This window comes from Electrophorus electricus, chromosome 10, assembly GCF_041902795.1.
Source record: "Electrophorus electricus isolate QZ-2024a chromosome 10, ASM4190279v1, whole genome shotgun sequence".
Lineage (NCBI taxonomy): Eukaryota > Metazoa > Chordata > Actinopteri > Gymnotiformes > Gymnotidae > Electrophorus > Electrophorus electricus.
Window position 1 is genome coordinate 15,137,943 of NC_137506.1, and position 14,981 is coordinate 15,152,923.

Here is a 14,981-nt window from a genome sequence, read left to right on the forward strand (position 1 = left end):
GGGACCGGAAAACCTTTGACCTCTTGTGGGCGTTTTCAGCTTTGACCTTAGCTGTACACTCCGTAATAAAACTAGGCATGGAAAAAAAAAAAAAGGAGTCTCTGTGGACAAAAAAAGCCAGACTGCTTCAGATGGGGCTGAGCGCAACCGAAGCTGCAGCTGGCGCCGCAGTGCAAGCAGGGCCGGACTTACGTGACTGGTGCTCGGCTAACGGGTAGCTCTCCTCTGGGTGCGGCTCTGGATCACTGAGCTACGGTGAGAGAACAACAACATCAGACCTACTCTACGGCTCCCTCGGCTCAGCCGCCGTGCAGTAGCCTCTACCCACTGCAGGAGTGGCTCGACGGGCGTTTTAGCAAACCGGTGGCCGAGGTGCAGCTTACCAGCCTGAAGATGATTCGCGCCGCGAGCCGCACCGAGTCTGTGGGCACCCTCGGCTGGAGGTGTTTCAGACACTTGCACTCCCTCTTGTGCTCCGGCCATGCCTGTCTCTGGAAGAAGGAGAACTTTAGCCAGAGGACAGAGAGATCCAGACAGCAATACAAAGAACTGACAGTTATAAGCATGTCTTATCAGCGTAATACTAAGTCTCAAACTGGGCCTGATACTTGCTCTGACACACATTATAGGGAAGAAAAACAACCATCATGAAACTGGCAAATGAGCAGCATATTCCACACACATTCATACATTCTCACACACACGCATACACACACGTGCGCCAAGCCATCAAAATATGATTCGAGTGCTGATGCAAGGCTGTCCCAGTCTATGAAGGCGAAACATTTATGCACAAGCTCCCAGCTCCAACTGCTCTCAGGACAGGCAGTAAAAGCCCATTTTACCACTAAAACATTGCACCACACAACCTGAATAACATGAAATTCCTCCAGCCATTAAAATATTTACAACCTTACCACATAAAGTATTTGTTACACCCTTAACATATAGCCAACAATTCATGTCACCATCAGGCACTGAATAGGTGACTGGTTTTAAGGTGGACCACAGGCACATTCATGTCACCATCAGGTACTGAATAGCTGACTGGTTTTAAGGCGGACCACAGGCATGTTCACGTCACCATCAGGCACTGAATAGCTGACTGGTTTTAAGGCGGACCACAGGCATGTTCACGTCACCATCAGGTACTGAATAGCTGACTGGTTTTAAGGCGGACCACAGGCATGTTCACGTCACCATCAGGCACTGAATAGCTGACTGGTTTTAAGGCGGACCACAGGCATGTTCACGTCACCATCAGGCACTGAATAGCTGACTGGTTTTAAGGTGGACCACAGGCACGTTCACATCACCATCAGGTACTGAATAGCTGACTGGTTTTAAGGTGGACCACAGGCACATTCATGCTCAATGAACCCTCAGCTTGCATTGGTCTGGCTCTAGTGTGACCACATCACACACCACAGACTCACAGTAAGCATTTATGGCTGTTATTAGCTGTATGTGCATCTAGAGAGTTCATGCAGGGGTCCTCAAAGTGGACATTAATCAAGAGCTCTGCAGCAAAGTGGTCATCAACCACTGTGAAAAAAACTGAAACCACATTCAGCTCTGCTGGAGCAAAGCATTTCAGAAACGACATAAATGTGTCTGTCAGCAGTCCAATCATGCTGTGGCCTGTATTCCTCCAGTTCTGTAATGGAAACCTGAAAAGGAAAATCTGGGAGTTGTAGGCAGGAACGACTCGTTGGGGGATATCGGTGGGGGTGGAGGGCATAACACACTGAACATCTGTCATCAATTATGACTGCAGAACTCGCGTGCTCCCTCACTCTCACACACACACTCACTCACTCACGTTCTTGTAAACATGCTCTCGCGCTCTCCCCTCCACAAATCACTTTTCTTTCCTTCTCTCTCTCTCAGAGCCGTTACTAGCTATGAGGACATCATGGTGTGGAGCTTGGTAGCCTGGAAAAGATGTTTTCTTTTCTAGGGCTGGGCCTGAATACGCCGTTGTCAGCCAGAGAAGGATGGGCCCCCCCTGTTGAGTCTTGGTTCCTCTCAAAGTTTCTTCCTCATGCTCTAGGGAGCTTTTCCCTGCCACCGTCACCCTTGGCTTGCTCACTGGAAGCTTGGACTCGAACATTTGTAAAGCTGCTTTGTGACATCTGTTGTAAAAAGCTCTATATAGATACATTTTATTTGATTTATTCGGCTATTTGTTCATTGGGTAGGTACTCGTTTTTTCAATTTTGACATTCGTATATACTGGGGTTTTTAGGGGTGGCGGGGGGCAGATGAAAATGGCTTCCAATAAAGGCAATCTAAAAATACGTTGTCAGCGCAATCTTGAACTATATTTATGCTTTTTAATTGCACTGTAAAAATGTGTAAATGTACATCATCTCAGCTCAGGCACCTGACACCCTGCGCACTCACAACGTCACACTTCATTTCAACGCTGGCCACGGTAAATAGAAAAGAAAATGCCAAAGAGCTCAGCTGTTAAAATTAAACACTTTAAATTAAACTCTTACAAGACAAAGGCAGGCTGCTTGCAATCTGATTGTGTTGAAATGTGCGCTGCTGTTATTATAATTGTGCCATCTTGTTCTGTTATTAAAATTGCACCATCTTGTTCTGTTTTTAAAGCTCAATCCAGAGGTGGCATGAGGGCTTTTTTAAATTCGGGGCGTGAGCCATCAGTGAGCCTAAACGGCCAGAGTTAAACGTTAGTCAAAGGTACAATGTTTTAATAATATTAACCTACCTAACGTATTCTATAACTGATTTAAAGTAGGCTTCCATGTGTATAAAATAAATCCACAGTTAAATAAAGGTTAATTATTTAAGTGAGTTATACAAATTACCAAATAAAACCAAGCAGTCTAATTTGACTCAAAGCCTATAACAGACAAATGAGGAATGTGAATGTGAACATGAACAATTAGGAAGGCTATGAAGAACTCAGTAGCCACTGAGCAACTAGGGAACTGTAAAGTTGTGGGAAACATAGATGCACTTAGAAAGTGGGGTAATAGGGCTACATGCATTTAGCCTTGAAGTAGGTCACTTTTGTACTGAAATGAGCGCACCAAAATGTTGATCCTTGGTGTGGCCGTTTCTACGTCATCTCCTTCATCTTCGGTCTCCATGACTCCTTAAGCAACAGTTTGTTTTGGGTTTTTTTCCTTTTCTGCAGCATCAAAAGTTGAGCGCATTTTCAACATGCATGAGGTGAACGGCCATATGGAAAAACAATACAAAAGGGAGCGTTCCTTTTGAAAGGGGCACCCGTGATTTGGCAGCGAAACCGACGCTGGTGGGGCAAAATAACACACCGACCTGTTCGTGGCCACGGCAACACAAGGTGCTTCTAGCACCATGTCTCCAGTGACGAGAGAAAGGAGAGCCCTTACCTGGCACTGTGTGCTGCAGTAACGGGTACACTTGCACTGAGAGCACCTCAAAAGACCATCACCCCTGCATAGAGACAGAGAGAGAGAGAGAGAGAGAGCGCAAGACAGAGAGAGAGCGCGACAGAGAGAGAGAGAGAGACAGAGAGAGAGAGAGAGACAGAGCGAGAGCGAGAGCGAGCGACAGAGAGAGACAGAGAGAGAGAGCGCGACAGAGAGAGAGCGAGAGAGAGAGACAGAGAGAGAGCGAGCGCGAGAGAGAGACAGAGAAAGAGACCGAGAGAGAGAGAGAGAGAGACAGAGAGTATATGAGAAACTGACCATCTCTTCTGCTGTGTTTACACTTTAGAGTGCTCTCTCCAGAATAGACAGCACATGCGTAAATAAAGCCCGGATTCGGTTTGTAGCCATTTCAGCCATTCTTTCTCATTCTGACCCAACTATACCTGTTCTTTACAAAATGGTTCTCAAGGCCTGAACTCCAGAAGAACTGACAGATTGAAGAGCAGTTCACATAGCCCTATTTAAGGTCCTGAAAATGGGTCATTAGTGAGCTTTTAAATAACTTCCAGCATAGAGAGGGGAACATTTTTAACTTGCAGAACTATTTCAACCTCTGCACTGTTTTTCTGGTAAGTTAAATCCATTATGGAGGATGCTCCAAATTTAAGAGACCTGGGAAACAGTGTTTGCCAATCTGGAAATAGACACCATCTAATTTATTAATCAATCAATGACAAATAAGTCTCTCTGTATTTCAAAATATTTAACCTTTTAACACAGTTTTCACATTCCTACTAACCCATTTTATTTCAGAGTTCAGAACTGTTTCTAAAGCATTTGTAAACCATAATAAAAAATTTAAAAAAGTTTGTATTAGTCAGATTTATTCTCGACTCCTCTCATCAAATTCCATAACATCAAGGAGATCGGCAGAAACATCTGGAGGAGGAAAAAAAAACAAAACAGTTGCGTATACCCCCAAAGTGACTGCCAGCAAGCACACGGAGCTGAGATGAATGAAGGGGTATGTTTCAAGGTTAACCGCTTTCTCAAGAAGAGTCTTAACTGCAAGCCGTAACCATGACAGAGAGGGTGTCAGGGAGGTGGGTGGGGTGAGCGTCTGCATCGGGATGCTCAGGGAGCCCTCAGCCTCTGCTCGCTCACTAGAATCATCACCTACAGTGTGTTAGACAGGAAGCCATCACCGCATCCGTCTTGTTGGCACTGGGCTGTGAAGACGAGGGAGGCTTGCATTTAGACTCTACCTCTGACGAAATCACAGAAGGGCTTCGCTGGTCCCAACACCCTCCCGGAGGGGATGGGAGTCCGGGAGACCAGAAGATGGACGGAAGCCGGCGCGGAGGCCGAACAGGGACAAAGAGGGGAGTGTAGAAAAGCTCCAACAGGAGCCTACTCAAACCATTATGGATATCAGCTGGAGAGCAAAGCGCATAAATACTAATGAGAGCATTGTAAGGACGTTTCCATAGAAACCTGACCCAGATGACACAGATACTTTTGCTCTATAATTCACCAGCACTAGTAAATGTATTAATTCAGCTTACATAAATAATTTTTGTGAGAATTACCCATGGGATGGATTTGTACAAATGAAATAAGACCCAGACTGCTTCAATCACTTGAGACCCATGAAATGATTACCGCTCAGCTGCTCAGCGGGAGAACACCAAAGAATTTAAAAAAAAAATAATAATAAATAAATAAATAAATAAATAAATAAATAAATAAATAAACACAACAAACACACTACATAATGTCACTCCATTTATCCTGGATCTTCCATCGTAAATGCTAGCTGTCCTAATCACATCCAACAGCTGGCGTGCTTCGTTAGCCACCTGCAACACTGCCTCGAAGTTCAAAACCAAAAACATCCTTTGCATTAGCCACTGTGATGACTCGAGCTCTTCAAGGGTCCCTAAAACACGACACTTACCAGGTCCACACACTGGAGGAATTTACTGTCTACTGAGGTCCCAATGAACACAGCCAATGACTTCTTCAGTAAAATGTGTTTATGTACAGCCCCACTGATCTCAGCCACTGGGTACTACAGTAAAAATGTTTCGTCTGGTATACAACAGGGTCATCATAGATACTGGAGTTGTTTCCCATACAAATGGCAAATGACCATCTTCATATACAAGATTTTTGAAAAATATATAAAGTCATTAGTTAAAAAAAAGAAAAGAAAATGTCCAGCTGTCATGACGCACTGTGGATACAGTAAATGGAGCGATTCTCTTCTGCTCAGTGTCAGTTTCTGGTTCTGCTTCCCATACCATGACCGAAGCAACGATTAGTCAGGATTGGGTTTCTGAAAACACTTTAATTTTAAGTAATATAAACTGTGTAAACCGATACCTGCTCCACACTCTTCTAATATTTAACAGAATGTCTTTGGAAATTGCTTAAAATGAAATAAAACACAAATGTACTTTCAAACTTGGGGCAAGCTTGTTTTAGAAGGTTACCTTTTAGCCATGGACATGAATGCCTTGCTCATTTTAACTTAAAAAATCCAATAAGAGAGTTTGAGAAAGACACCCAATGGCTCAAGGAATAAACATTGGAAACTGTAGAGAAATACAATGGTATTTCTATAGGAACATCAATTATGCTGCAATGAAATCTTTATTGTGCTGCCAGGGCTTCAAAACAGATTAAAAGTACAGCTTCCATGTTAGTCTTTCACCATGAATCATCAGTCTATCCAAACGTGGCCCTGTCATATTCAGTAGAGATGGTGGAACTTTGTAAGTTAGGCCTGTGTCTCAGAGGTGCATGATCTCTCTGACAGTAATGAGATACACAGAGACAAGAACAGAGCCCAGAAGGAGCCCCCCGGTGTGGGTGTAGCGGAACCCTACACCAGCACTATGCACATAGGCTTCAGGTTATTAAAGGAGCCAGATGAGACGAGTCTGAGAAAAAAGTGAGAACGCTCATCTCCATCGCATAAAGTCGTCTCAGGCCGGAGCTCTTGTGTGTCTGAGTGCACTATGATCAACATAAAGGCCTGAGCTAGTGTGTGTGTTTGTGTAACCAACTTACTCTGTCAGCCTACTTTGCCTGTCAGCCTTTACATCCAGAGTCCTGTTGATACACTGTTGAGCCAAATGTACTTACAAGCCCCAGACATAAGGTGTTTTTAATGGCTGACCTTGATCAGCTGTAAAAACACATTGTTCTCTGTGTGCTTCGATTCTGAGATGCAGAGCAGAATATTTATACCAGTTGCGGTAAGAAATACCCAGAGCTGCAGTGTTCCTACATGGGCCTCCTCTCGGTTCCGCAGTACAGAATAAAAACTAATCATATATGATCACTCAAGCACGATTCATATCAATGCAAATTTGACATGGTTTGGAAATCTAATAATTCCCAGATGTGTGGACTATGGGAAAAACTTCGGGAGTACAGTGGTTTTGCATTGTAGCTAATAACCAGCACCACAGAAAAAGTCAAGGGATAATATGACTATGAATTAAATAGATCATGAAATAAAAGGATTAAATCTCACAGAATTTTAAAATAATAAAAGAGGAAGTCCTGATATGGATGGTAAATCCAATCAGACAGGTTGTATTTGACCAATATCCTCAGAAAAAAGGAAACACGATTAAAAGTTAAACAAGGCTTTGACGAGTCCATCATAATCTTTTATTGAAGCACTTTATCGACACTGGTGCATTAAGTTACATTTTACAAGCCTATTATGCAGCAGATCTGACCGTGCCTAACCCAGCCTGCTTCCATCATGCGCTTACGTATTTTATTGGCCCATTTAGCACAAAAATCATTGTTCTTTGAGAAACTACAAATTAGCCAGCTTCTTCTCGCACAACAGCAAACCAAACATTCTCAAAGGTTACACTAAATCAAGGGTCCTCTGCATTCTGTTAATGTACTGAAACGTCTGACAGGTTTATGTGATGTCTGCACCCATAATGCTCATCAGTTTAAACCCTGCTTAGCATCATCTCTTCTGTCCCTGAGGATCACCAAGGCAAAAACCCAAATAAGACTGAGGTCTCAGCGAGAAACCTGATTATCGGTAATGTTCCTGAGTCAGCTACAGGTCAGCACCTCTTCACTGCAGTAACGGCCCATGCTGCAGGTTTTACTACAGCCACACATCAGTGCTTGTCATATTCTCACACCTCCACACACCCTTTTCCCCAGGAAGCCGGCAGTCAGCTTGTTAAAGGGACCGCGCCTGACCTGATGATTTGTGTCCTCGTGCAGGCACTTAAGGCAGTTTCGGTTACGGGAGCATTAACAGCATGATCCGGTTTAGAAAGGTCAAAGGTAATGGATCTGAACACGCCTTTCTGCTGCTGCTGGACTGCCTGAGGTCACCCTCAGGTCAAAACTGAGATTACTCCATTCAAGCTCACACAACAGATTAATTCCAGCATTGTGCAGCCAGAATATTCCTGGCCAAGAAATGAGGTATCCCTGCTCCATCTGCCCAGACCCGTATAACTGCAGCTCTACTCCAGTGTGTATCCCTGTGGACAGCACATTTGCCTATCAGCACTAGGGGTCTTGGGTTTGAGTCCCTATCTGGGTGGAGTTTCCATGTTCTCGCTGTGTCTGTGTGGGTTTCCTTCGGGGGTCTACGGTTTCCTGCCACAGTCCAAAAACATGAAGGTTAGGTTGATTAAATTGTCCTGTATGAATGTGAAGTGTGTGCACGTGTGGGGAGTACGTGGAGAGTACGCTGTGCGCAAATTGGCTGCCGCTTCTCATCGGTGTGTGGTGTGATTGTATCTGGTGTGTGTAGTGAAATGTAAAGTGTTCTTGAGTTTGACAAAGGTGCTCTATAAATGTTACTACTACTACTACTACTACTACTACTACTACTACTACTATTATTATTATTATTATTATTATTATTATTATTTGCCTGGGCCACTGTCACTGCAGCTCTGCTCCAGTGCGTATGCCTTAGCGTCTTTGGCTCCGAGCATATTCCCTGGTTCACTGCAGCATAGAGGAAAAGTATGCATCCCCCTCCCTGAAGATCCTGACAAACGATGGACTCCCCAGGCATCCTTCCTACGCCTTTTCACATCCATCTGCGTCCTCCACACCCCCATAGGCCTGCAGTATTAATTGGACGTGCATTAGATCCTTGCTAGTGGTAAATCTTATTAAATATATCCACTGGCCTTAGGGCATCAGGAACTGAGGCCCACTCCCTGCTCAGTCTTAATTGGATTTTTTGGACACGGGTGTGTACATGACAAGGTTTCTTAATTAAACAATATCCGGAATAATGCCATGTAAATAAGGCACAGATTCAAATCACCAATACAACAATCTTTGTGGTGGATCAGAAACCCGTCTGTAAACCTTCACAAACCTCGCTTGGGGTTCCGCGCAAACACAGATGAAATTAAGTGTGCTGGGGTTTTTTTTTTTTTTTTGTGTGTGTGTGTGTGTGTGTGTGTGTGTGTGTGTATGTGTGTGTGTGTGGTGTGTATAGAAGCCCAGAGCACCAGTCAGTGCTGTAGGAGGAAGAGGAGGGGATAGTGTTTGCCAGCAGAGAGAGACACACAAACAGTGCCGTGTCCAACCAATCATCTGTTTCCAACATTCGTCAGGACACACACAAGCACACGCAAAACACATAATTAGTGTTACACTGTCAGGGCTCCTCGCAGCTCTATAAATCTTGTTAAAAACTACGCCTATCAATATCACTTCCTCTGCTGGTCCATTATAGGACCGGTAATCGATAAGCCTTCATAGTGAGTAGATGTTGGAGCTCATAAAAGCCTTATGCATCTGCAAGGACAACGTGCCACTGGGACTTTGATCAGTAGCCTTTCAGCCTGGATCAGTAGCTGAACTCTGGGGTACATGACGTTTTCACACTGCTTGTTTAGTGATTTTATCTTAAAGGACTCCTTAAATAAAGTCCTTTAATTTCAACCGGCGCTTTTTTAATGATGGTATACAGTCCCTTGACGACCATCCAAAAAGCTGGCGAATGACATAACTCTGCCCCGCTGTTAGTCTATACGCACAAAACATCTGGTCCTGTGAAACATAAACCCACACACATACACAGTCAACATCTGCTCTCCTCTCCAGAAAAATTCTCCTCTCTGAAACTCAAGGTTATTTGGACACGCATGTCCTACACAGACTGAGAACTTTATGGGATGCGGGTGAATGGTAATAGTGCCCTTTTGTTTTGTATAAACACCTGCAGTGAGTAACGGAAGGAGACACCGAGGTCTCCTTCTCTGAGTCACAGGTCGGTGTTGCTGCTTTTCACGCACATAAAACCTAACAAGCGTGTGGTCAGGAGTTCAGACAAATGCTTCGCTCAGGGCTATCCTGTAACCCACTTCAAATTAGCTAGGGTCCAGGGATTAAAGCTGCAGTAAACCAAACCAGACATGTCATAGTTCTAAAAAAAAAAAAAAAAAAAGAAAGAGAGAGTGAGTGAAAAAATGCAAAAGAGCCAAAAATTAGACACACACGAACACATGTACACACACACACACACACACACACAGACAGATCAGTTCCCTCAGTGAGAGACCAGCAAATCGGCCTCCAGCAGGAATTAATTACCTGTACTGAAGGCTTTGAAGGGGCTACACAAACCATTTCCCATAAGTCCCTCCCCTTCTTTAGAAACACAAAGTCCGTTCTCCTTCACAGGGCAGATTAGGTGTTAAGCATTACAGGTTGGCTCATTACACCCTCAAGTCAATTACATTGTAAAAATCAAATGTTGAAAATGTTGAGGGGAAACAATAGCAGAACGATGTGAAAGTTTGTTGTTTTTGTTGTTGACAGGTTTATTATTAGTGTCAGATGTAATATAAAAGTGCTACATTACAAGGCATAAAATCACCAGCATGGCATAACACGACATACCATCCCAACACAGTGAAAAAAAAACCAAAAAGCATGACGAAACAGAGAGGCAGGTGAGGCTTTCACTTCTAAAATGCCCTGCATACAATTTGGCAAAACTTTGTTCCAAATATAAGTCATTATAACTCATTAGTAATCTTATCACAAGCGGAGTGGCTAATGTTGAAAATGTTAAGCTGGATAAGCATCTGTTCTAAACCTGTTCACACACTTTCCTTAGTAATTCTCACATTCCAGATTATAGCCACGGGTAAATGCCAGATCCTGTGATACTGATGTGAACCAGAAACAGAGATCAGATGCAGCCATATCTCAGATCAGTTTTGGAAATGAGCTCATACATTGCTACCTCCAGATAGAGCCTCAGTGTGCTGACAGAGTCTGCAGATAGAGCATCCTCCTGCAGATAGAGCATCCTCCTGCAGATAGAGCATCCTCCTGCAGATAGAGCATGCAGAGTATCAGCAGGATCAAACGGGGAAGACCTCCTGCTGGAGCACTGGGGTGGCAGTAGAGCATGTTGCTCTCCTTCAGCTTGCCCTCGAGGAGAAGCAAACACCTGTGGCCTGTGGCATCCTCCAGCCCTGTGATCAGTTACATCTATGTGCCACTGCACTAGCCGCGAGCCATAAGGGTCAGGTCCAGGGCCTCGAGTAGCCCAGAGAGGCTTCAGAGACAGGTGCTGTGCTGTAATGGCCCTGACGGGGAAGACGGACAGCGTTAAACAAGCCCAGCAGAGACAAAGACAAAATCAAAAAGGGGAGAGGAAATGGATTTAGCAAGAACACAAATGCTGCTTGTTTTCTTACTGATCTTCTTATAATAGAGGGTACTAGTAAAGACTTGTACCAAGAGTAGAGGACATCTCATTATACCATTGTGGCGGAGAACATCACTCCCCGAGTGGGTGGATGTGACGGAGAGCTTCAGTCAGGAAGGGTAAATGGGTGCTCTGGCTGCCGTGCCAGAGAAGTGGCTCTTTGGTCCAATAGTCAGGGCACACGTTTACCACCTGTTGGACCTGGTTTCAAGACCCTGGTGCAGCATCTGCCTTCAGTTTTTGCCACAGCGATATTCTATCATGGACTCCTTCTGTCTGAAATAGCTAAAGACTCTCAGAGTGCATGAAAAGAATTGGATGATTCGTCTGCAATGTAGATTTGATTACTGAAATTCCACAGCTAAATATTTTATGAGGTCAGCAATGCAATCAACACCGAACTGCAATCCAGAAATGTGCCAGAAGAGCGACAATTATTTGCCTCACAGTTAGCACATGTCCGTTGAAGCCCCAGCATCAGGGCCAGCTCTGCATGCCATAGCATGCTGAGATGGAAGGAGATCAAAGGAAAAGCCCACAGTGACCAAAAAGGCTTAAAATGGACATTGCACATGCCAATCCAATCTGTGTATTAGCGTGATTACTGAGGGCCAGGACTAACAGTGTTGCCTTGCCCATCTGATGCATGCTCACACGCAGAACCAATGTGTCTGAAACAGGGTGGGAAGTGATCACCACTATGGACCTGTGGTGGAGTCCGTGGTTTACTAATCAATAGTGCACTATGTTCCAGAACCGCACACAGAGCAGAACTCAAACAGATGGTGAATCTGAAGTCCAGGCACACACTGAGAGTGAGCTTCAAAGCAACTGATGATGTGATCTGCAGTGCAGAAATAGCCTCTTTGGTCTACACAGTATCTCAGCTGTTTACATCGGCATTGTAAATCTAATCTGTTATGGCCATACTTTGGGATTTGACTAAAGAGTGAGAGCACATATCTATCTCAACAATAAAGACTGTTAGAAGAAATATCTTTGAAAGATGTGCGTCGCCTCCTTTGTGTCCTGCAGGACATCGCTGGAGCACTGCGCCACTATCATTTCAGATCAAAACGCACAAGCACGCACAAGCACACACACACACACACACACACACACACACACACACACACACCAGAGCATGGCACACTATGTAGAATGAGAGAAGGCAGTAATGGTTTGTTTGTTTGTTAGTTTGTGGCTGCAGGACATGCTGGGTTGGGAGGGGCCTTTTAACCAACTCTTTCATATTTTAAAGCCATAGTCATTAGTGCTCATTAGAAATAAACAGTGCTCCATGAAACAGGAGCAGTCAGCAATTACCTTCAGCTTTGATGCTGCCCCAATTTCCTCTAAAATGCCCCTCTTGGTTGCTTATAAAAACATACACCGCACCCACACCCAGTTATAGAATTAAACTTTCCACCTAGCCTCGAGCTGCCATCGTCTCGACAACAAACTGAAAGTAGCGGGATAAAAAAAAAATGCCATCTCTGAACAATGACTTTTAAATAATAAAACTGAAAGCACAGCTATACAAAACATCAAGAAAACTAATTTTCTCTGCAACAATGAACTTTACAAAACATGCTTTGCACTGTGCTCAAAAACTGGCACGAGTCTCCTCTATATCTTTAGGACTACGTTTCTTTCACACTTCTGTTTTCTCTGTGGGTGTGTAATGGGTTCAGACCATGTCAGTTGGTGACAAAGGCCTTCTCAACTCCGCTCTATGGTTGGAGGTTTCAGTGCAGACTTGGTCTCCTGTAGCTGCAGATTTACAGCAGAAAGATAACACACTGACTGCAGTTTCCTCTGGTTTCTCCCCAAGGTCAGAAGATATTACATTTCCCTACCAAGGGTGCAATCGTCCAGGCTCACAACTGATAAATGTGACACAGTCAGTGAATGCGAGAACAACAAATAGACCACAATGCTTTGCTCTATAAGATCGAAACATGGATAAACACATTGAATCTCTCAGCAGAGCTATGCATCATATAACCTTCATCCGTTTACGTTCATATTCTGGGGCATGCAGCTGCCAACTTTTACAGGGAGACGCTATCGACATTCATCTGAACACATGCATATTTAAAGAGTGGCTATGTGCTGTTTTGTGGGGCAGGTGCGATTCCTCTTCATTCAGGTCCTGGAGGGTGGCCCCTAACAGTGCTCCTACAGGGCCTTCACAGGTTCATTACAGGCAAAGGCTGAGTCTGCCCTGATAGGGGATCGGTAGTGGTCTGGGGAGAAGGAAAGCAGTTTCTCCATGTGCAGAATCAAGAGCTCCAATACCAAGTTTAAGGCACTGTGTCAACATAGTCATGTTTACATCAACGCAACAGCTTGTTTACGTCTAAAGAGCAGGGTCCACTGCAACCAGCCATGGAAATGCTTCTGTTTTAAGAGGATTAGGTAAAAACACACCCTGATTACACCCATCAACAAACCTAGCAAACCCCTTGGTCAGTGACAGTTCAGCCTGGGGTGGCATTCCTTCTCCGGTGTAGCATGGTGCCAACAACACCCGGGTTACAGAGCACACACTGTCACAGTGATAAATCTCTATAGGAAAATCAGTGGAAAATTGTTTATATTTTGAAGGAATTTTAAAACTTAACATTAATGATGAGAGATACAATAAGGTTAACATTTAATTGCTCTATAATTAACAGCCAAGGAGGTCCTTCTCAAATGCTTTATATTGGTTTGTATCTATTTGACATTTCTACCATATTCAGTAATGTATTTTTTTTTTTATATCCACCATTATGGATTTGGATCTCAAGCACTGACCAAGTAACAGATTTACATCAAGTAAAGTATTAAATCCACCAAGCTATGATAAAGCAGTCCATTAAGACCAGTCTGTGTGCGCATGCGTGTGAACGCACGTGTGTATGCATGTGTACACACATGGGAACTTCACAGCACTGCAGCTGATGTGTGTGGTCAGGTCTTTAGCACCAGGTGCACAGAGGATTTAAACTTCATAACCAAATAAAACCAAAACACAGGTCATACCAATGACATACTGAGACGTACCTACCCCGTTAATATCACCACTGAATAAAGTCCATTAAAAATGCTTTTAAAAAAATAAATTTAAAAAAATCAGTGGAGCATTGTAATGGAATAGCCATATTTTCCTGTTTGCAGAGGGACCATTACAGCAGTGAATGAGTTCTCCTGGACAGCTTATTAATGCTGCACATTTTGGGATGGCGTTTCCATGGCACTTCCTGACGTCCACAAGTACTCTGCAGGTGACGTCCTGCTGACTGCGCTGCATCTTCACATGGGCCAAGGTGGTGACAGGAGCCAGGCAAAAATGGTGTCTCTCTGTCTGTCTCTCTGTCTGTCTCTCTGTCTGTCTCTCTCTTCCTCCAAGGCTGTGCATGGAAAGCTGTGTGTAGGAGGGAGAATTCAACACAGCTGAAAGAATGATGAGCGTCTCCCGGAGCTGCTGGACTGAGGAAAACACATGGCGGTGCAGAGCTGAGCAGAGAGCCAGAAGCCGGAAACGGTCCGGAGAAGGTCCTGATGGGACACCCCAGAACAGCTCTGCACCACAACCTCACAAACTCTGTGTTTGGCCAGTCTGCAAAATTTCTCTCTGTACAAAATTATACATCTTAACGCATATATGTGGGGAAGAGTTGGTCCCTGTACTATACAGAAAACCCCACCACACCTCTTGGAGGTGCTTTTTTTTCTACACAAACCTGCAACCCTGCATACAAATCACTGCTTGGTGACTCTATACAGGAGTTTGTGGACCTGTCGCTTTTGATGAGCTAGTGTCAAATGAAGAACCTGAAATAAGAGGAAGGAAGTTATGCGTA

General features: G+C 44.1%; 1 protein-coding gene across 1 annotated transcript in view; it reads right to left on the reverse strand.

Moving 5' to 3' along the window:
* smyd3 (SET and MYND domain containing 3) overlaps positions 1-14,981 on the reverse strand; it is a 111,011-nt gene that overhangs the window by 91,751 nt on the left and 4,279 nt on the right. Inside the window, exons 2-4 of the mRNA XM_026999906.3 lie at positions 3,387-3,450; positions 384-491; positions 193-250 (exon numbers count right to left, since the gene is read on the reverse strand). Coding sequence (XP_026855707.3) covers positions 193-250; positions 384-491; positions 3,387-3,450 — 230 coding nt within the window. The remainder of the gene's footprint in view (positions 1-192; positions 251-383; positions 492-3,386; positions 3,451-14,981) is intronic.